General features: G+C 45.2%; 1 protein-coding gene across 1 annotated transcript in view; it reads right to left on the bottom strand.

Moving 5' to 3' along the window:
• Positions 1-461: 461 nt before the first annotated feature.
• Positions 462-22,611, bottom strand: part of ADCK1 (aarF domain containing kinase 1) — a 79,452-nt gene continuing 57,302 nt past the window's right edge. The window contains exons 6-11 of the mRNA XM_080620001.1: positions 21,126-21,284; positions 17,741-17,857; positions 6,349-6,498; positions 5,986-6,183; positions 2,126-2,319; positions 462-696 (exon numbers count right to left, since the gene is read on the bottom strand). Of these exons, the coding sequence (XP_080476127.1) occupies positions 525-696; positions 2,126-2,319; positions 5,986-6,183; positions 6,349-6,498; positions 17,741-17,857; positions 21,126-21,284 (990 nt within the window). The 3' untranslated portion in view covers positions 462-524. The remainder of the gene's footprint in view (positions 697-2,125; positions 2,320-5,985; positions 6,184-6,348; positions 6,499-17,740; positions 17,858-21,125; positions 21,285-22,611) is intronic.

Genomic DNA, 22,611 nt, shown 5'->3' with positions numbered 1-22,611 from the left:
AAGGTCTCACTCTTCTGAGAAACTCCCTGCACACCTGAACAGAAATCAGACTACGGAGATTGCAAAAACTAACATAAAAACTACTAGATTTTAAAGGGACTGACCACCTCTCTCTGAGGGGCTGAGAAATGTGAGGCGTTTTAGGCAGGGCTGGCATTCTCTTAAATTCTGTAAGATTATTTAAGAAAGAGCCAAGAAGAGAGTTTTGCTTTCCACTGGAATCTAAATGGAATTTGCCCTGCTCAGATGGGGAAAGAAAGCACCCTGCCTTTCCTGACATACAGTATTCCGCACCTCCTTTTCCTAAACCATGAAACGGCAGAGCTTCAGTACCAACTTCACCTCCCAGTGCCACAGAGAAAGCTAATGCTGTAACAGGCAAAGACAGAAAGACAGTGCAGCATGTAACATAGAACAAGACCCCAAAATAGCCCACAGAATAGCAGAAACAGTCAGAAAGGCAAATGTGCTGTGGAGAGCAGAAGGGAGGGCGGGAGCACCTGGGCGTCTCCCACCAGTTCATGTCAGTACATAGAATGGTGCCTCCGCCTCAGGAGAGCAATGACCCAGTTCCCCAGCTGAGACCCCTTCAGCCAGAGGAAGAGTTCATACAAGCTGATCTGCCATAGGCTCAGGGCTTCCGTGAGTGAGATCTGGGCCTTCCTGTAAAGCGAGTGACTCTTGCTTCTCTGGTACCTAGAATGAGAGAAACAGCTGCATTAGATGTGGCAGGACGAAGCCCAGCAGGAAGGCAGTCTGTCATACATCTTCATCCCCTCCCCACGGGCGGGAAACATCCCACATCTGGAGAATCACAAGCAGTGGAGACCCATGGGAATAGGGATTTTTTCCAAGCAATGCTCCTGGGGAGCTGGGGACTGCCTTCCTAGCACGAATCTGGCAGAAGAGACAGCTTGCTCCCTTGTGAGCCCAGTTCTCGCCCCTGTGCATAGTGACTCTGAGCCATGGCATCCTCTGCTTCTACACCTAGCTTCACTTCAGCTAAAAGGAACAGGTACACACTCCTATAGCCAGCCTTTCCTGGTAACACACTCATAAGAGACCAGCAATCCTGACACACTAGTTCCAGGAAAAGTAATTCTCCACCTTTCCTCAGAAGCAGAGGTTAACTGGGATTTGCATGTCTCTCATCAGTGAGACGTTACTTCCCCTGCAAGGAGGAGGAATCTGAGGCAGAAGTGCATTGACTCATAAGACTCACAGATGGAAATTGCTTGCACGACTCCTGCTCCTGGCTTTTAAATATCAGCCTGATCTTCACAGTCAGTCTTAGCCCCTCAATTAGGCTGCAGAAACTGGCAGCAGTAAACTTTCAGTGATCTTTCCTACCCACAAATATTTTCCAGTGGTGATGCCTGTAATGGACAGGAAACCCTTTCTCCTCCTCTGGAGGGACCAAACCCTAAACCCTAAGGCCTCCAGCTCCATCCCTGTCCCCAGCCGCAGGGTGACAGACCTGTCCTCTGGAGAGGCTGATGGGTGTGAGAACAACACAGACAGGCTGAGATGTGCAACTGAACAGGGGTAGGACCACAGCAGATGTGCTATTGAGTGGGAATGGTCCACAGCTAAGAGTAAGAGGACAAGAGATCAAGTTAGGCCTTGTCAGGGCCCTAAGTGGGGGGCTCTAATAAGCCTTTATGTCCCTCACTAGCCTGGGACCTCCCCCAGCCTTCTGCTCATGGGTTCAGGAACTCAGGCTAATCTCAGACCTGCACCTTCAGTCCTGCCTGAGCTACACTGGAGGAGTAACGGCCCCCAGCTCATGCTCTGTTCCCTTTGACCTGTACTTCAGCTCACATACTGACCTCTTGCTTGACCTCAGCCCTGCCTTGTCACCACAGACATGCCTGACAACCACCACACCTGATCTACATATTGACTTTCTGGTTTGACCTTGGACCTGGCCTGTCACCATGAAGTTCTATTACAACATGGACTTTTGATTGGGCTTGACCTCTTAGAGTCTGTCCTGCTTGCCTTGCTCAGCTGCTGTGGGACTGGGCCCTGGCTTGCCTGCTGCCTCTGGGATCCTCCCTGGCTCCTTGCCTCCAGGGACAACCAGCTCCATGGCTGGCCTGTGGTGCCTGAAGAAGAGACTCACTTGGAAACAGCTCTGATGCAGCAGCGAGACATGTTGAGGAAGGAGCTGGCACTGGCCCGTGTGTTCAGGGCTAATTCAATTCCCCTTAACAAGTCATTGGTCTTCAGCAGCAGCAGCATCTGGCGGGGGACATTGTTGAGGAGCTGGGTGATCTGGGGTAGGTAAGCAGCAGTGTTGGACCGGATCTCCATATCCTGCAGCCAGGCGCAGCATGTCAGGGAGAAAGGAGAGAGAAGTTGAGGGTGCATGGCAAAGCCAGGTCCAGATGCAGCTGAGATTTGGCAGAAGGAGATGGTGTCTTTCCAGACCATGACTCTAGGCCAGAAGCTAAAGAGCTCTTTGTCCTGCTTCCCCACAGACACCTGGCTGTCCCAACCATTCACAGCATATCACAGATCATTCCTGCCATATCCTACCTGCCCCTCAGTGCAAAACTGTCCCCTCACTGCAAAACTAATTGTATCTCAGGAGAACAGGGCACCTGCTGCTATCTCAGTTCTTGGCCCAAGGCAGCCTGCAGCAACCATGTCTCATTACTGCCCTTGCAACCTTTTGACTGATTCTCACCTCACCAGCCCCAAAGCTGGCAGAGCTGCAGGTAGCACAGACTGCTCAGGAAGGTGGAGGCATGCTGAAAGGACAACCAGGCTGCTCCTTGTCTTGCTGTCCCATGCAACAGCCTTTATGCTATACTGATGAAGCTGTTTCCACTGCCTAGTTGAGTCCTTTGTCCTAAGCACAACTCAGCAGAGAAAGCATTATGCAGTTAAGTGTCACACTAACCCAAAAGATCAAAAACTGTCATCTGTCAGATTAAGGATCTATCTAGACTCATATCCTGTCTGGCAGCAGCCATTAGCAGGTGCTTAAGTAAAGAGTGTAAGATCCAGGTAGATACAGAGTGATCTTTCATGTTCCTTGGTTTCCCAGCTTCTAACAAACACACTGCCCACTGTAAAATCCCAGTAATAACTAATAACTACAACCTGAGCCACTTACGATGGGCTCCCCTCCAAACATGAGCCACCACTGCTCTGCCTCTTTTTAGGTTTGAGTTCTCCTACCATCCCAGTAAATGTCACACAGTGTGGTGCGGAGCTGATCCCATACACATACTGTGTCCCTACCTCTTCCTACAGAGGCCATGACATGAATCAGCAAATCCAAACAGAAGTCCCTGGAACATCTGAAATCTCCAGAATCCAGCAGCACACATGCAAAGGGCAGTAAAAAACTTCTTACAGGGAGCAGGCTCCTTTGCGGGAAAGGACAGCTCTAAAACCTTCTCTTCTCTGGAATGAGGGTCAGCTGGTCTCTATTTCATGATATGGGATCTCACGCCACTCTTTGTGAACTTCAAACTTATTAGAAAGGAACAGACCTGCACAAATCAAGTGTTCAGGTCGTGATGGTCAGGGATGTATACAGCTCACATACCACCATGATTGCTTTGCTGCTGACAAATAAATCTTTGTGTCCTCCTGCTTCCGTCACTGACCAAATACACAAGGCTTCAGCAGGAAGCTTAGCTCTTCTAAATGTTTAATGTTTCACTCTGTTACTTGTTAGCAGAAAATTCCTCCTAGATTATCTCTTATCCTGGCCAGCATCACTGCAGAGCCTACTTTATTTTACACATATAAGTTTTCATGTCTATTTGTTTTCTTTGTATTTTTAGCTCCAGCTGCTTGTCCACACCACAAAACAGCCACATGATCTGTCATCACAACTGTCATTTTCTGTCAAGGGCGAAGCCTGCATGCTCAGGAAGAAATGAGCTATGCCATAGGACCTGAGAAAAACACCTTGGCTGCAGTCACTGAGGCTGCTGCAGGACGCAGCAAAACATAATCATAAAATCAGATGAGATGAGTCTAGCAGCCACCCTGAGTGGTCAGCTGCCTGGTCATGGCTGAAAGCAGGAACAACTACACCTATGGCAATCCTCACACATTTGCCTAGCCTGCTCCTAAAACTCTCCAGTGATGTGATTCAAAGCCTTCCTGACCATCCATACCACCATTACAGTCGCCCTGCCATTAGATCTGGCTTTTCCCATGTTTCAGCCCAATCTCCTTAGCTGAATTTAAACCCATTACTTCTTGCCCTCTTTGCAGCAGCCTTTAGCAGATTTGAAAATCACTACCACAGCTCTTCTTGATCCATGCTTTTCTAGACATTTTCTGCCCTAACTTGCCCAGGCTTACCTCATGGGTTGCATCTGTTTGACCACTAATCCTTGCAGCTTCCTACTGAACTCGGCCCAGTTTCATCAAACATTTCCTGAGAGACAGTGCCCCAGACTGGACACAACACTACAGATAAGATTTTGTTTCACAGGGGCTGCTTCCTTGTCTCACAGGCTACTCTCAGGTCCATACATCCTTGAGCACACTCTCTGGAGCTCTGCACTGATGGTATCTGCCTCCAATGCACATGGCTCTTGCTGCTGATACAATCTTTCAAATGCACCTCTAAACTAAGGGCAAGCAGCGGCTCATTTCCTAATGCCACAGCAAATCTGCTCAGCTCCCCATTATCTGCTGCAGGATTATTCAGTTTTGGCATTAATTGTGTCCTGTAGGCAAAGACAACAGAGCTGGATCCATACATGCAATTCAACTCAATGACAAAGTTCACAAGGCACCATGTAGCTGCAGTTACACCGCTGGCATAACATTCACAATCCAGTCTAGGGTAAACATTGCCTTTTAGCTCAGATTCAACACTGGCCTTCTAATAGTAAAGCCAGATCTGTGTTGATTCACTTTAGTGCCTCTGGATATTCTTCTGGAACTGCCATATCCAGAGCTCACCAGATCAAGCACAGCTCTGCTAGACAGTCGCTACATTATTGCTGCAGAAAACATATGCAGAAAATTAACTCAGGTAGGAAGCAATCAAAGTACTGGGTGTGGGGGGAGTCCATTACCCAAGGTATCTGACCAACTCATTGCTATGGATAATGGCAACCCAGTGCAGTAAATTCTGCCACATCCATCAAAATGGAATGCCAACCCAAAGGAATTTCACAGGACTATATTATAATGCTACTTAAATGAATTTCATTCTCACTACTACAAATGAATGCAGATAAAAACAAACCATAGGAACATGTTTCTACCTGTAGACACTAATCCACTGGCTGAAAACACAGCACTATATGCTCATGTCTAAAAACAGCACAGTTGGCAAGGGCTGCTACTATTCTTAAGGTGGGGTGTGTGTTTCAGGATTGAGAGGAAGCATGAGAAGAAGCCCAGCCAAGTGTGTATAGGAAATGGAGAAGAATGTAAGTGGCAGTTTCCTAGATTTGTAGTGATTGAGTTGACAGGATCTGCAGTTAAGCAACCTTGACTCCAAGTTAATAGGGTTTCTGATTGGGAGGTAATTTCCAAGGGGTTTTAGGAGTTTGTATCAGTGCTGATAGTCATTTACATGAATAGTGATAATACATTATCCTTCTCATGTCTTCCCACTATGCCTTTACGTCTCCTCTACCTTAACTTACCCTCCTTGATGGTTCCCTGCACAGCTGCATTCCACACTTTTTAAATAAAAGGCTGATCTACAAACATTTTCCCTGCCAGAACTGGTGAACGCTTAGCCATTAAAATATTATACAAAATTTAAGCAGCCCATGACAATTGAAAATGGGAAATTAAGTTCAGCCACTATAAAACACATAGGAGAAAGAAGTCCTGGATTTTTCTGGCTCAGCTATCAGTGCAGAATTTGCTACAGAGCTGCCAGGGGTTGCCCAGCACTGCTGCAGTATCAGTGGAGCAAGTGGATACAAGAAAGAAGGGTACCCAAGGAAAAGGAAGGGCACACGATAGAGAAGGACACACAGGACCTACCTCTCTGGCTGAGACTGGTGACTTGTCAATGCCCCTGTTGACAGCCTCCCAGGATCTGGCGGTCACGACACAGGCAAAGAGAGGGTACATATCCCCTGCCCCAAGACGCCGGCTGTACTTCTGTACCCTCTTCATATCAGCCTTGATGAGGGCCTGCCAAAGGCGGCAGTAGTCCATGCGGAAGGACTCACTCAGCACCTGGGGAAGAAGACATGGCTCCCAGAATTCCATAAAAGGAAAGGGAACTGAGGAAAAATGTATTCATATGGGCTTAGAGAGACAAGGCTGCAGCTGGGTATGCTTTTTCAGCCTGTTGCCCACAGGCACCTCCAGAGGCCCCAGAAGCCCCCCACAGCTACATACCTGGTAGAGCCCATGGTCCAGCAGGATAATGTGGGCCTTGCCAGAGGCTGGGCATTTCTTCACTAGCACGTTGCCTGGGTGCGGGTCACAGTGCACAAAGCCGTTCACAAAGATCATTTCACTGTAGAGTTTCCCCAGATTGCGAGAGATCTGTGAGAAGACAGGAGATGGTCACACAGTGCCACCACAGCAGGGTGCCTGCCAAGGTGGGGAGGCAGTCCCCATGTGCCAACACTGCAGGGAGCAAGGGTCTGGTACATGCCAATGTCCCCATGCAGAGCTCTTGCAGCTCCTCACACTGAGAAATGCACAGGGTGTCTGCTGGCATCTACCCTGGTGTTTGTGGAGTTAAGGGGTTTTTAAGGACACTCACCTGGCATGAAAGAGAGAAAATACCTATAGGTAGGAATGGGGTTTCTGGCAATGAGGAAAAAAGTAAGATAGCAGATAGGGGCAGACAGACATTGACAGGAAAGGTATGGAAAGAGCTGATGGGGTGGTGAGAGACCACTTGAAGGAAAACTTGGGTGTTTCCATCCATGGATGGCAGCAGGACTCAGCAGAGAAGGGGTGGGAAGAGACAGAGCCTGTCAATCTGCTTACCAGAATGAACATGGATTTCCTCTTCCCTCCCTCCATCCCACTTTACCCCTCTCTTTCCTCAAACCCATGCTAATCTGGTTTGCAATGCCTGTGAAGACGGAGAAGCACAGAAAGGCTGTTTAAATCATCCTGTCACTGCTGTGTTCCTCCATGCCACAGCTCCTTATCACCAAGAGATTTTATTAAAGTTAAAACCTCCTAGGAGCAAGCAAACATCCCCAGGGACTAGGATCAATCCCTTGCCTTGCACTAACACAGCAATGTGCCTTGCCTTGACATCCCACCACCAGCCCTCTCTGCCATCAGAGAGCGGCACAGAGCTCTACGGTGGAGTGCTGAGCAAGCAATTAAAAGACAATCATTATAAATGATTCCAAGCATGTCCCCAGACACACAGTGTAAGCAGCAAACAGGCAGCTGTCCCCATAAGCAGAAGTGGTAGAAGAGGTAATGGGGATACTCTTGACAGCTCATCCCGCAGACAACCGGTCAGCCAGGAAAGGGCTTGTTTTACCAACCTCTGAAATGCAACCACCTCCAAGAAGAGCATTCATCATGAATAGTGCCCAAGTAACTAAAAATGAGGAGGAAGAACAGGAACCCTTCCTGTAACACACCGACAGGGACAGCTGTAGGACCAGGTGGGACAACCCTCCATCCCTCAAATGTGACTTGGAGACACACTGCTGAATCATGGAGAATGCTGCCCCTGTGCTGAATCATCCACACAGGTGGCATAGCACAGCCCTACAGTCTCCTGTAGTGCAGCTCCCCTAATGCCACACTGGTGTTATTTAAACTACTGACCAAGGGGAATAACGTTTCCCTCCTCAATCACCAGCAAGCTCACTGGAGCAATGAAGTGACCCTTATAGGTCTCTTAGATCAACAAGCTCTAAAATTGGATAGGACCAAAGTACCAGGTGCTGTGACCTCTCAGAAGAGCTGAGTAGCACTTGCTGACAGTCCAAGGACATGCCACAAAGTCTGTTTTAAGCCAATCACTCATTCACACAGCCTCCCAGGGACCTGCACACCAGGCGGAATGGACTTGGACATCATGACTGATCATAGTATCAACCACAACATCTGTGCACACACTGAAGGAGCTGCATTTTGCCCTCTCTGCCTCACTCTTTGCCCTCCAGTAACCTGGAAGAGCACAGAATTATTGAAGATGAGGACCTGGGGACAATCTGGGGCACAATGTGATGTCTCATACCCATTATGGCAGTTCTGAAAACCTGTTGGTTGGTCATGGCTAGAACCTAGAAAGCTAATAATTTGGGGCACCAGAATATGGGCTGCATAAAAGACAGCGGATTGTCCTTCTGTGCTGTGGTAATGGCATATGCTGAGAAAGTCAAGCAGTGGAACAAGTTGCCCATAGAGGTTGTACAACCACCGCCCTTGGAAGTTTTAGACCTGGCTGGATAACACCCCGAGTAAGTTGGTCTGACCTCACAGCTGACCCTGCCTTAGGAGGTTTTATAGGAGACTTCCTGAAGCCCCTTCCAATCTCAAATATCCTATAATCCTATAAAAACACCTCTCACTAAGTTATCCACACCACCCTCATAACAGCACCTTATAGGGTGGTTAGAGACTCCAGATGCAGGAAAGGTCTCCTCTCCTGAATCAGCAGACAGGTTACTAAACTGATCTGTGGCCATAGCCTTTTGTAGACAACAAAGCAACACAAAAGAAGCTTGGGATTCATCTTCCCACCTTTCCGTGAAAACAGCGGTCACAGTCCTGATCAGACCCATAGCCTAGGTCATAGGTACAAGACAAACTTCACTGCAAGATCCCCATCCTCAATCCTTTCCCTGCTATATTTATATTTACCTCTTCCCTAGCATGCAATTGTGAATATCTGCAGCAGTTGAAACTACGCTTTATGGCTTCTTTAAGAAAGAGGATCGCATTCTGTACAACTTCGTTAGCATACAGAAGATATGTTACAGGGATTTATGACATAAGCATATAGAATCATAGAATCATAGAATAGTTAGGGTTGGAAAGGACCTTAAGATCATCTAGTTCCAACCCCCCTGCCATGGGCAGGGACACCTCACACTAAACCATGCCACCCAAGGCCTCATCCAACCTGGCCAAATCAGTTTGATTTGACTGGATAAACAGTCTTTAGTTTGGAAAACAAAATTACCCAGTGTAAGAGATAGAACTGTGCTGCACACTAAAGTATTTTCACATATTTTTGTCTGTTGACAAAAAATAGGATTTATATTGAATTAAGATAGAAAGCACCAATACTCTCAAATTCTGAACAAAAAAGGAAGGTTATATTTCTAAGACTTACAGTGTAATATGTGAAGAGTGACCTACCATTATGTAATGCAAAAAGGAGTTCACGTTTCTAGAGAAAAAGTTTAGGAAAAAAAACATGAAAAACCTTACACACATTAATTCTCCAGTACTGTGCCCCATCACTGTGGGCCTTTATGCCACTGTTATTGAGAAAGGCATTGGATAAATAACACACATAAACAACACTGGAAGAATGCTGTCAGGTGAAATGGGAAAACAAACATAGGAAAACCTCTACTCAGGAGAAAGAAGGAATTCAGCATGCGTTTAAGCTGTGTAGGACCTCAGGGTGAAGGTGCATCGCAAATTAGACAAAAGGTTGCAGTGATGCACAGAAGCAAAGACCAAAGTAAACACACAGGCATTTTGTTATGACAGGAAGAGGTCATAATTCCCTTTCCAGTTTTTCATCCAACACAAGGAGGTCCTTGTCATTACCTCAGCATTGTTCTGCTGCCCATTGTAAAAAAAATAATAATCACCCTTGGAATCCTGCACTCACTTCCATGTGACAGCTCATTAACAAAGAGATGCAGACTATGCAGAGTGAGTTTGGAGAGAGCAAATAAATGAGCAGGACGCAGGAGGAATTTACTCGGGGGAAAAAAAGATAAGAAGTGCTAAAGATTCTGAAGTTGGCTAAGGAATGGCAGAGGAGGGGCAGTCTAACAGTGTTTGCAGGTTTGAATAGCAAGGAAGCAGAAGCACGTGTAGCACTGGACGTGCTACAAGAAATACAACCAGGCAGAACAGGGTGTAATAAAGAATAGCATAATTTAGGCATAACATATAAGGAAAAAAATCTGCTAGTCAGCAAGCAGAGCTGAGCTTTATGTGTCAGGATGACATCAGACTCTGGTCAGAGGCATGTCTTTGCCTATTGCCAGAAGGTGTGCTATTGGCAAAAAGAAGTTTGATTTGTCTGTTTGTACTGCAGCAGAATATGATGACTACAGTCAAGTAGCCTGTGGCCTCACCAATCAAAGCAAATAGCAACCTGCCATTGCCACATTACGTGACATGACCATGACAATGTGTCAGGCAAACCGTACTTTTTTAGCCCAATGTTTTCATTTTGCAAAAACAGAAGCTGAAGAATAAGCAGACTGCAGACAATGAAATGAAGGGTCAGCAGCTGGGGTAAAAACAGTGGAGTGCCAGATACATGTAGAACAACCAGGCTCTTCACCAAACTAAGCACATGAAGTTCATTTTAAGTACCCAGTACAGCAAGGATGCTACATGCCACAAATTATCTTACATGAGTTAAAAGTCAATAGCAAACAAAACAAGAATGTGGTGCAGACATTAAGGACTGTTATTGTACAGTATCACACAATATCTATATAAACTAGTCAAGTTCACTGGAAATAAGAAAGACGTAGAAGTATGACTTTGGAGGCTGTTCCAAAAATTCATCCTTTAGACAGTCACAACCCTTCCCCTAAATCCCACCTTCATTTTAATGATGCCCTGTTTAAATTTCCTTAGCTAACATGAACCTGAAGTTCAACTACTTCCTTCCCTCTCCAGTATTTACTATTCCAGTGTGTTCACCAGTAAGGTAATTATCAGCATAAATACAGCACAAATACTGCCCCATTTCTACAGGGTATTCCTTTATGTGATGTGTCTTAGGAGTCAACCTGCCTTTTACAATTCCAGTTGCACTGCTCTGGAAACACACACTCTGTGATTGACTAATATCCCAAAGTTAATTCTAACAAGTCACTTCCCTCTGATAAACTCCCAGCATACTTAAGGAACTCTTCATATTAGTTATAAGCTTTTCACTTTGTATTGCTCATTGTTATCCCTTTCTATCACTTCAGTCCTCAAGGCCACTAAGTGCTATTGCCACTCTGGTCCTTCTCTACAGTGACAGAACCTCTCAACTTGTTGTCATCAACAACCTCCTTCACGTAGTTCTGTTTGTGTCCAGGTTACCATTGAATTTATTAAATAAGATCAGTTTGAAGAGCAAACCTCACAAAACTCCTCTATGGTAATCTCCCCACCATTGCATGTATCATTTTCTTACCTACTTTGCAATTTCCCTGCTAATCCTCACCATTTCTAGTTAACCAACTCATATCAAGGTACCAAGGATTTTATCAAGTACGTGTATTGCATTTCTGCCATCTAATTCAGATAATGTAGATAGCAGCAAGGATGTGTTTCTTCTTGTATATGTACACAGCTGCAGTTGCTGCCATCAGTTCTGAAAGCCTAGACGACCTGTTACCCTCCACTAGGAGCTGCTTTTGATGAACCCGTATTATATTCCATTGCATACAGCCCCATACCAGCAAGATTTTGGGGACACACCAGCTGCTGTATGCATCATTCTTCTTACTGAATCAGCACACATCCATGATAGAGCAACTTGACAATAACAAAACACTGGAAAGTCCATCACAAATTAGTATTTTTAAAAACACCAATATGCAATAGTGAGCAAGAAACCTCTCAGAAAGGAAAGAATGTGTGCAAATTTGAGCCTATGAATACTCCTGCAGTATAAAGATGACACGTACCATGTTCATGGGTAACTGGAATGTAACAAACCAGCCTCGGTTATCCATGGAAAGTCACTGATACTTTCCTGGCCTTGTGAGCAAACTGGAGTGGTCCCGGCTCCGTGCCTCCAACTAACATGAAGAAGAAAGGCTAAGAAAAAGGTCCTGTGACATGGTCCTGTAGAGCTGATCTCACTGCCTCCTCCTGATAAGTCCCAGATGAAACTGCCTGATAGGGCATCATCCTTTCCTGTCCTACCTCCATCTGTGACTGTCTCTTTAGATCTGGAGCAGATACTAGTCTCTGGCCTTAATTTGGCTGTAATATTTGCCAATTATTTTAAGAGATGGCGACACTAACTTCTATTGATCTCATTAAAAGTAAAGGTCGTTGTGCAGCTCATTTCTCAGGGCTCAATATTACCTCCTGAGGCCAAAATAATAGCATCGATTTTGGAACCTTAATCGAAGGTTAATTGGATTGAAGAGTGCATTGGGTTTTGCTTTCTTTCATTGTTGTTATTACAACCATCATCTAAGGGTTTGTTTAATCCTGCTAGGGCAATCCTGCCCAATTAAACTGGTGTCAAATTAGCAAAGGGTGCGGATGGAGAACAGCCACAATTTGGAACCTGCTCTGTGTCTCTTCTCTGAAATGGCTCTTGTCCAAAGCAGATTAGGATGGTCACACACAAGAGATGTGATTTCACACTCTGCCTTGTATGATCCAGTTGTGAGGATCAAAACACAGTGCTCTGTAATGCAGAACTATTGCTATGCACTGATTAGCATCACAGCAAGGTGATGTCTGGACACACATGATGTCATTAAGATACAGAAGAATTTTTAGGACTCCTGGAGTGTATTCCTAGAATGCCCCACACTCCCTGCTGGGGACTGAGGAAATTATTTTCTGGCTCAATGCCTCATCTTCCACAGCATTTAAGTGGGGAAAAATATTCTGACTCATCCACCCAGGGAACTGAGGGACTAACTTGGTAAGTTTCTACAGATTCTCAACAGGACACAGGTAGAGAAGACCAGCCATTGTTTAATTGTTTCATGCATCTCTGTCAGACCCAAAATGGCTATGGGCATCCTTTTCCCTTGGCTTTAAATGTAGTTGTATTTCCTCAGATTTATTGCAAAGCATCTTGCTGAGAATGAAGCAATTGATTGACACTGATGCTTCAGACTGACTCTCAGTAAGAAACGAGTTTGTGTGTAATTTAACTTTTACCTGATGTCTTTGCACAGTTCAGAAGCTGAAATACTGGAGGTCACTATCCTCGCTTACCAGTTCCTTGTCAATATTCATTAAGCTTCAGACAAGAGGAAATGTAGGAGAATCTGCAAGGAAACCTCTCCCCAGATTAAATCAGCAGGTGCAAAGAGCAAGAATAGCCATTTTTCTCAGAAATTGTTCTTCTCCATGCTCCATTTCATCTAACACTTGAGTGTTATAAGCACAAATACTTGAGACATGAGAGGTTTCCACACTTGCGCTGACAAAAGGATCCCACCCTGGGAAATCCCACTAAATTTTAGCAGCTACAAGGCAGCAGCTCCTGAGTCTTGGCAGAAGGGTAAATCCCCACACTAAAAGCATATTTCAAGTTGCAAAGCTATCAACCACGTTAAGGTAGCTGGGCTCTTTATCGAGCTAAGAGATACCATTCCAGTGCACAACCTATTTAGTAACAGAAGGAAGAAGAAAGAGCCATAGAAGGATGGGTGACAGATGGCAATAATTGCATGCAGTAGCTCATCATAAGTACCTTAGCTGTTTGCTTTCACATCTCAGCTGGACAAAACACTTTCCTGACCTCTGAATCATCCATGGCTCATGATTAGGCTCTAGTGAGCTGAAGTACGTGGCATCGTTTCCTTTCTCTGAGTCAAGACCAAGCCAGGGTCATCATGGGGGACTCTCCACTTGGCTACCTGAGCTGTCTGGTTAGTTGGAGGCAATACAGCACATGCCAGGAGTGCATTTGTAAGCTCCACAGCTCCAACAGCCTGATGATCCAGCAGCCTCTGTGAAGGCAGGCAGAGCATCCACAAGGAGGGGCAGAGAAGATTCATGCAGCAGATTAGAGATAATGCTAAGATTTGTATACATATAAAGTCTGTCTAAATTAATCAGGTAAAATCAGAATGGGTGCAAAAGGAGCATCCGTGCCATTTAGGATCTTCTTCAAAAGTCCATGCTCTAAGTATCCTTGCTATCCTTCCTTCCCTCCTGCATACAGTACACTACAAATGTCTTAAGAGCACCTCAGTCTATTTTTCCTCCCTTCCCTGCTCTTCCCACCTCTTCCAAATGTATCTTCCCAACCAATACTGTAAATGCTCTTGCCTCTTGAAACAGTAACAGCCTTCTTAACCTTACTATGGCCTGGTCTTCCCTCAAAATTCATGCCAGCTCATTTCTTGATAACTCCCCTCTCCAGGCTTCCCTCCCACTGTCAATACCCTAGCTGCACGCTCCTCCTCAGCTACACTTGCACATGAATAAGTAACTGTTCCACAGGCAGATATTTCAGTGTTTGCACTTGTCTTTAGAAATCAAAGCCTTCTCTGATTAAATGCCATTACAATCCAGCGCTTGGACGGATCCAGAGAGATTAATGTGCTTTTGGGCAGCTTTAATGATAATCCTGCTACAGACGGTATTAAGTAAATGTCAGTAACCTGGTTTGAAGGGAGCTTTCACCTCAGGGATCCTTTCCATTTAGAGGAGAGAGGCTCAGCTTGCTTTTCAAGGCTGCATTGTCACACAAGAGAAATCCTGCTTAGTGAAGACTCTTCTTCCTCTGCCCAGTAAAACAAAATGGAGTAAGATGATTTATAGAGGGCTTTATAAATAAATAGATTGAGGTGATTTATAGGGAACTAACGCATCTCTTGAAAGCCAGAACTGCTGCATATTATAAGCCATGTCATAGTTTTGAAACTTGGGTTGCCACCTTTTCCTCATGCTCTTTTCAGTGTCTGCTGCCTTTTCCTCACCTCGCCACCATGCCATGCAGTTCTTTAGCCAGGGCATCAACAGCAGCAGCTGATAATGGACTTTGGTCATATATGTCCCTATCTGCTGCAATATGCCAGAGGAGAAGTCAGGGGTGTGCACCACCCTTACCTATCTTACTACAGCTCTAATAACAGATCTCGTTCCCCATCACACGATTCTGACAGGCTGAGTATTCCCTCCTTTCTACTGTTGCTTTATTAGTGATCAGTAGAAGTTACTCATTCATCTCAGGGGGTGGGGAGAGAAAAGGAAGAAAGAAGAGCTCAGTGCAGACTCTGAGAGAGTTTTCAGAAACTCAGTCCTGCCACTGAGCTGAGTAGCCTCCTATACCTGAAGACTGCCAGAAACCGCTCAGGTTTATACTCATGAGTAGTAGAAATCTGTTGACAACTTTTTTTAAATTACATCTTAGCCATCATTCAGAGACCAGCTCAGAATCAGCAAAATATATGGTTTCATTGCTGCATGGAACCTGTTGTGCCAGAACATCATAAAAAGACCTTCCCAAGGGCATGGATGAACAAAAAAATGAGCTGAATTTTCACCCTAAATCTTTCCTATTGCAAGCAAAAGCCTCCGCAAGTTACAAGAACTGAAATTAGCTGCTTCTTTGTCTTGGCACACACTGGCAGCAATATATGTCACTGAAAGTCATTGAATTTTCTACCCTGACTGGCTGGAGAAAGCTATGGAAGATTGCAAATAGTGTCCCTCCTGAGGCTTCTCCACACAACTCTGCCATCTCCAGCAGGTTGAGAAAATTCAGAGAAGCAACCAAAGTTCCAGGGAGCTTCACTGTACTATGTACCTTGATCTCAGAATGAATCTGCTGTCCAAGAACTGTGAGAAAGCCCAGCTCAAATCTGAATGCATGTATGCTCAAGAGTCCTCATGCTACCGCATCAAATCAAGCCTCTCTGCCTGACTATTCCAAGACTTGAGGAATATTCACTGTTGTATCTGAGCACTGTCTTTTTGATTTGACCTCTGCCTTTACAGCAGAAGAAAAGGACAGGATAATTTCACTCAGAGAAATGACTCTCTCACTTTCAACCAGTTGAGTTGTTCAGGTGAATGGAGCTGACTGCAAGTTCTGCCATGGACAAGGCTTTTAAAATCTCTCTGGATAGCAAAGTCCATGAGCTGCCATGTTCTCAAGAGTCATATTATAGTGCTCTTTGCAGACCAGATGCACCATTGAGGCATTTATTTTAGTAAATACAAAGAAAGATCATCAGCACAAAATAGACACAGAAAAGGATTTGTGTCTACCTCTCTGATTGCTGACAATGACCTCTGTGATGCCCTGATGAAAGGGAGGAAAACCAGTGACCCAAATGCTCAAAATACTTCCTTATGGAGATGTGAAAAGAGAGAGACTGCACTGTCTACAAGTAAAGCCATATTCATTTAAGAAATCCCTTGAATGAAGATGGACCAGACATCTTGCAGGGAAGAGAGCATCATTCACTGTTACCCATTGACCTTGCTTGTTCATCACAATTACAATGGAAAGACAGTCTTAAAACCTACTTTGACTTCGGACCTTTCTTTCCTGTATTTCAGTGGAGAAACACGAGAAGGTGCCTGCCTTTCTGCCTGCAGAGGTTACTAGAAAATACCTGCAGGGTGCAAGAGCAGAGGAAGAGGAAAAGAGAAACAGGCAGGTTACTCAGTCCTCCACCTGTAATTTGGCTGAGCTCTTTAGGCAGAGAAAGAGCTGCATGCTGAGTTAGGGAGGCAGCTGAGCAGATACACTTCATGTGCTCTCCTTGTGAGGTATACCAAACTCGCATTTCCCCTCCCTTGAGAGATCTCTGGCATGTCTCTAACTGATGCCACACGAAATTTGCCATGGCTGGAAAGGGAGCAGACAGGAGGAAGAGCAGAGAGAGAGGCAGCATTCAGATTTTGGAAGTGGATAGACAGATTAAGTACAATTCTTTTTATGCTGTAGTTCTTTGATAGCCAGTCAACCAAGTGCAACTTTGAGGCTCATTGATAGGGCACAATGGGAAAGGCAAGCAGCAGTGCCTCAGCCAGCACTCACTGACTGGGATGAGTGGCTTAACACACTGTCCAACGGCTCAAAACCCTTTCTCCTGGCATCTTCTCAGCTCTTCTGGGAAGTAACACCTTCTTTTCCTCAAGAATCATTCAGCCACAGAGAATCCAAAGTGCTCTCCTGACTTCATGCCACACATACAAACTATTCCACTCTTCAGAGAAATGTAGGCTTGTTGCAGTAATGAAACCTGGCAGTTGTTTAATGAAGGACTGCAAAACTACCCAGTAATGTAGAACCAGGAAGCAAGAAAGAAAACTGTTGCATTTGAAAGAAAAAGGGAGATTTTGGAAAGCAGAAGGAAACATCTATGAATATTATGCAAAGCACCATGTCAGAGGTTCCAGCATCCTAATAAATCATAGGTCTTACATGATCACAGTTGTATCTCTTGCATAAGGTGATAGCTTTTGAGATATAAAAGCTATGTCCCATGCATTTCTCCAGGAAAAAGTTAACACAAAAAAACAGAGGGAAAGAAGAAATAAAAAAAAAAATCAGAAGCTGAAGTTGTTCCTTTAGGATAACAGCAACTGCCACCTAGGAACAAACCATGGGTGTATGTAATAGAAGAGGATGGCCATTTTTCACTGTCTGTCTCCTCAAATATCTCTCTAGCTGCATAGCCTACAGAACAGCGTTCCCCAAAAGCAGTTACATATTTTTCACAGAAGCACAAGAACTGAGATCTCTCAGACTGATTGCTCTGTCCACATCTGCCTGTGCTCCCTTTTCTGCCCCTCCCTGTCCTGTCAGCCTCTACTTTGCACTGTCAATTGATTTTCCACATCAGTTTTGCATTGCCCACCACATCCAATTCAGAGACAGATGAAAAAGTACCTCATTGACATCGATGCCATTCCTCTCCATGTAGGCCCTGTCATTCACCTGTCCCCCTTCCATAAACTCCATGAGAAGGACACGGCTTGATGAGAGCTCCCAATAGATCCTGGGAACCTAAAACAAGAGCAGATGTGTTAGGTCAAGCAACAGGCTGGGAAAGCAAGCAGAATATATCACACACAACCTAGAAAACATTTTAAAATGGAAGAGGCTGAAGTGAGGCCTTGTTTTCTTTCTGAGCACAAGGGAAGTAAATCCATCTACCAGCCTATTCCCCATGACAGCAGCAATGTTTGCAAGGACAACACGCCAATTTAAGAGCAGCAGGATGTGTCCTATGCAACATTTCTGGCTGTACTCTACAAGATTTTGACCACCTCCCACTCCCACTGTCTGAGATCTTGCTTATCTGCTTTGCAGCTTCTCTAGCTGGGCTGTTTAACTAGTACCTTTGCAAGGTTCTGAATCATCCACTCAGCTCCTTTAGATAGGAACTGCATCTTGTTTGCTATGCAAAGGGCCCACTTATGCAGCTCTAACAATGATAAGCCATCATCGTAAATTGTATTTCTGCAGTGCCCCTTGGAACAAAAATGCCTTTGAGCTGACAAACCCTGCATACTTAGGCCACCTGCAATTGAACTGGAAGAAAAAACAAGTGTCACAAATAAGGGACTTGTCACAGAAACCCTGGGAGACCCTTAACTATCCTATTGCAAACGTGACACAGTAACAAGCGTAAAATGTCAAAGCACTTTTCATTCAACCTGCAGTAAATCAAGCTGAGAGGTACCAGTATGAGGCCCAGTGTCACCCAGGGAGGCAGTGATGCAGGCATCACTCAGGCTGGCTCCCCTTTTCCAACCTCTCTTTCCAGCCAAATTCTTCGCATGCTGAAGTCCCTACTGTCCAGAGTCCTTCTGCTGAAGCTCCCTTTGGATATTCCTCACATCACTGTGCTGACATGACAGCTCCCAGGCTGTCCAGATTTGCCTTTGCACAGGGGTGAAGCCACACAGGTACGTTTTACCAAAGATATAAGAGAGCTCCACCCATTCCCATTATTGTGCCCTAGTACAGAGATACACATTTTGGATGCTATAAAGAGAGAACCAGCTGTGCAGCCTCCTCTCCTTACCCACCTGACTCGGCTGTGGACTCAGGATTCACACACTGCAAATGTTCAGTACCTTGGGGCAGGACAGGAAGAGGTAAGAGGTGTTGCCGATCTAGTATGACCAAAGCCAGGGAACCAGCGAGGCCACTGCACCTCATCACAGCTCCTGAACAAGCAGCATTTTTTAATACTCTGCTTGTAACTACCGACAGTGTCTCAGTCCCTCACAAACCGTCTGCCTCCCCCACTGTTCCTGTCCTAAAGAGACCACTTTCCCAATGTCACCCATATTTACCTTACCACGTGTGTGCTGCTTTAGCTCAAAGACCCCTTTGCTGAGCAATTCCAGCATCCTTCAGTCCCACTGTTCAACACTACTGGCATACTTGCCTGTCAACCCTGCATAGACTTTGAGGCCACAGGTCCACTATGGGCAAGTGGGATTCAGTTACTCACAGCCTTCCCAGCTTATCTGGATGACATTTTTTGCAGTTAGATTGGTGAGAAAGAAAGCCAACTCCCTAACTAACAGTATCGCAGCCCATCCAGCCCACTGAACCCTACTGTGTTAAATCATTTCAGATGATTCTCATTCTTGTCTCAAGATTTACACGGGCAAGTCAGCAGGCTTGTAAAGCACTGACCATGCTCTTGCAGCTGCATGGCTCACTCACAGCCGAATTCTTCAGTGATTTTTTTAATTACTCACAGATGTTTGGCTGTAATGCTAGTGCATGGAAACAATTTACCTCTGGCTTTAAAAGCTCAGAAAGGTTCACAGCACAAAATCTACTTCTCAGCTTTCGAGCATGTTTAGAAAAATTAATGATGCAGGAGACCAATTCTTCTGTTGCCTTTGGGGGATGAACATGTCTCTGAATTGGCAGGTCAGATGGAAGGATCCATTATTTAGCCATTTCAAGCCATTTGTTATTGTTACACATATTGATATCATGATAGCTCCTCATCCCAGTGAACGGGTGATTGGCTGCTCCATGGGGATTTGCTTCACAGTATCCTAGTTACAGCTGCAATGGATACAGCTCTCCAAGGTGCACCACTTCCGATAAGCGCCCACTCAGCAAAACCACTGGCCTTTGACCTTCTGTAGCCCAGGTGGCTTTTAGCTATCTGTGTCTATGGGAAGGCCACTGCTGCCACTGGGGTCCAAAAGGATTGCCCCAAACCTGGAGTCAGGTGACAAGGAATTACAGCCCTTGCATGGAGGAAGCAAAGAAAAGATGGATGTATAAGCCTGCAAAGCCTAACAAAAACTCACCTCATTTCAGACATCCGTCACTTTCATCTTGGGACTTTCTGCGTAAACAGGAGGTGTAAACCTCCTTTGATGTGTGTATGCCACAGGGTCCAAAGGAGGGTGCATTTTTTGCTCCTTTAGTGTCTGTGCAAATGCAGTTACAACAGTGACTGTGCCCACAGCACAATGTATGCTTGACCATACGTGTATTTCCAGAATGCACACAGTGCAGGCTTGTGCCTCTTATACGTCAGCAAAAGCTTTGTGCACATGTGAGGTCAAATATGCAAAGTTAGGTCTTCCTAAGAGATGTGTACATGCATAGTTGTCCTGAGATATTTGCCATTGACCCTAGTCAGCATGTAGCTGAGAGGTGGGGTAAGAATGTCAGTGGGAAAAAGCACAGTGTGGGGTGCAGTTGAGCTTGTGTATGAAGGTAACATGAATTTATTAGCCATGGATGAGATCTACTCCTTTACTCTGCTCTTGTGAGACCCCACTTGGAGTACTGTATACAGTTCTGGTGTCCTCAACTTAAGAAGGACATGGAGCTATTGGAGCAAGTCCAGAAGAGTTATAAGGAGTTATATACAAGGATGATCGGGCACTGGAGCACCTCCTGTATGAAGACAGGCTGAGAAAGTTGGGGCTGTTCATCCTGGAGAAGAGAAGGCTGCGTGGAGACCTCACAGCAGCCTTCCAATATCTGAAGGGGACCTACAGGGGTGCTGAAGAAGGACTCTTCATCAGCGATTGTATCGATAGGACAAAGGGGAATGGGTTTAACTTAAAAAGAGGATATTTAGGTTGGATATAAGGAAGAAGTTCTTTACTGTGGGGGTGGTGAGGCACTGGAACAGGTTGTCCAGAGAAGGTGTGAATGCTCCATCCCTGGCAGTGTTCAAGGCCAGGTTGGACGGGGCCTTGAGCAACCTGGTCTAGTGCACAAGATGGATAAAGTAAGACACGTAAGGCACATACGTACATGGAAATATCTGTTCCCTCACCTTCAGGAAGTCAAAGTTCTTGAACATATCAGCAACCTTCTCAGCATTTCTACCTTCATGGAGGAAATCCAGCTCCAAGGGCAGATTCTTCTTAGCTTCTTCCACCAGCCACATGAACTCAAAATCTGGAAAGATCTGCTTCACAACCAGGAGGAGAACCTGAAGACAAGGGAACAGGCAATCTGCTGCATCCTGGCTCCAAAGCCTCCCAGCTACACACAGTGCTGTTTTGATAGGATCATTCCATGTAATTTACAGGGAGAAAAAAAACCAAACCAAAACAAACCACAACAAAAAAAACCATCTCTAAGTGCTTGTAGGGTTCCTGTGGTATCATAACACAACACATGGTGCCATGCTTTGGGCATGCAACACAAATTTTGGCTTGCTTTTCCATCCAGGAGCATCTAGGAGTTAAATGATGGCACAGACAGCAAATGGAGCCCAGCTGCCTGCTGCCTAGAAGTAAGAGAATGAAGCCGTGGAGAAGAAACCACATGGGCAAATCTCTCCAAGGGCACTGCCCAGTAGTGACCCTCTTCTGAGTCCTATGGTTCTACATATCACTGTTTGGCTTCACTTGAACAACCCTCAGATAATGCAGAAGATCTAAAGTGAGGCTTAACTCAGTGTTACTTCTTCCACTGCTGAGCAAGAAATTTGCTAGCGCAGAAAATCCACTGGGCAGTTCAGAGAAGACAGTGGAGTTTGGATACAGGTATTAGACTACAGAGAACACTTCTGGTGGGGGTCAGAGGGCAAGTTGCTCCTCAGCATCAGTCACAGCCATCCTGAGCAATGCTTAGGTGGTGTTTTGCAAGTGTCATACATTCACCACCTGCCATTCTCTCCTTAAAGGGATCAGGTATTCAGCTGCACAGGGCCTTGAAAAGCCCAGCAGAAAGGTTGCTGGAAATGTTTGCCTAAAGCACTGATGAGCAGTCCTTCTTGAAGAAAATCAAGATTGTGCAATTGGATGGCTTAATCAAAACTGCACATAAGCCAAGCATGCTTTCTGCTCAAATGAAGGGCCAGTTTCTCCACCAGTGGCACAAATTTACATAACTGACAATCGGAACAGCATCTTAAAGCAAATAACATGCTTGGGGTTTTTTAACTACTTGTGTCATAAAACAAGAATAAAACATTAAAATGTGATCCACTTTGTTGTCTTCACCTTACTTGTTATGCACATCCATCTGAATATGAAAATTGACTTATTAATGTGTTCCTGGACAGTTTTCCTTTCTAGATCTCCACAATAGAGGTGGGAATTCCTACAGCGCAGGAGGAACACTTAAAGCACACACTAGCATTGAAATGTATGACAAAAAGTAAATTTATGAACCATCACTGCTCCTGTTCAGCTGTGTGAAAACATTTGTTCTCCGCCCCTGTTTCTACTTCTCTTATCTAAATGTCAGTTCCAAACTCAATGTTCCTTTAAAAATGTAATCACCAGGTTCTAGACACCATTGAATGATTT

The sequence above is a fragment of the Psittacula echo genome (assembly GCF_963264785.1).
Source record: "Psittacula echo genome assembly, chromosome: 5".
NCBI classification, from domain to species: Eukaryota; Metazoa; Chordata; class Aves; order Psittaciformes; family Psittacidae; genus Psittacula; species Psittacula echo.
This window is presented reverse-complemented; position numbering and strand designations above follow the sequence as displayed.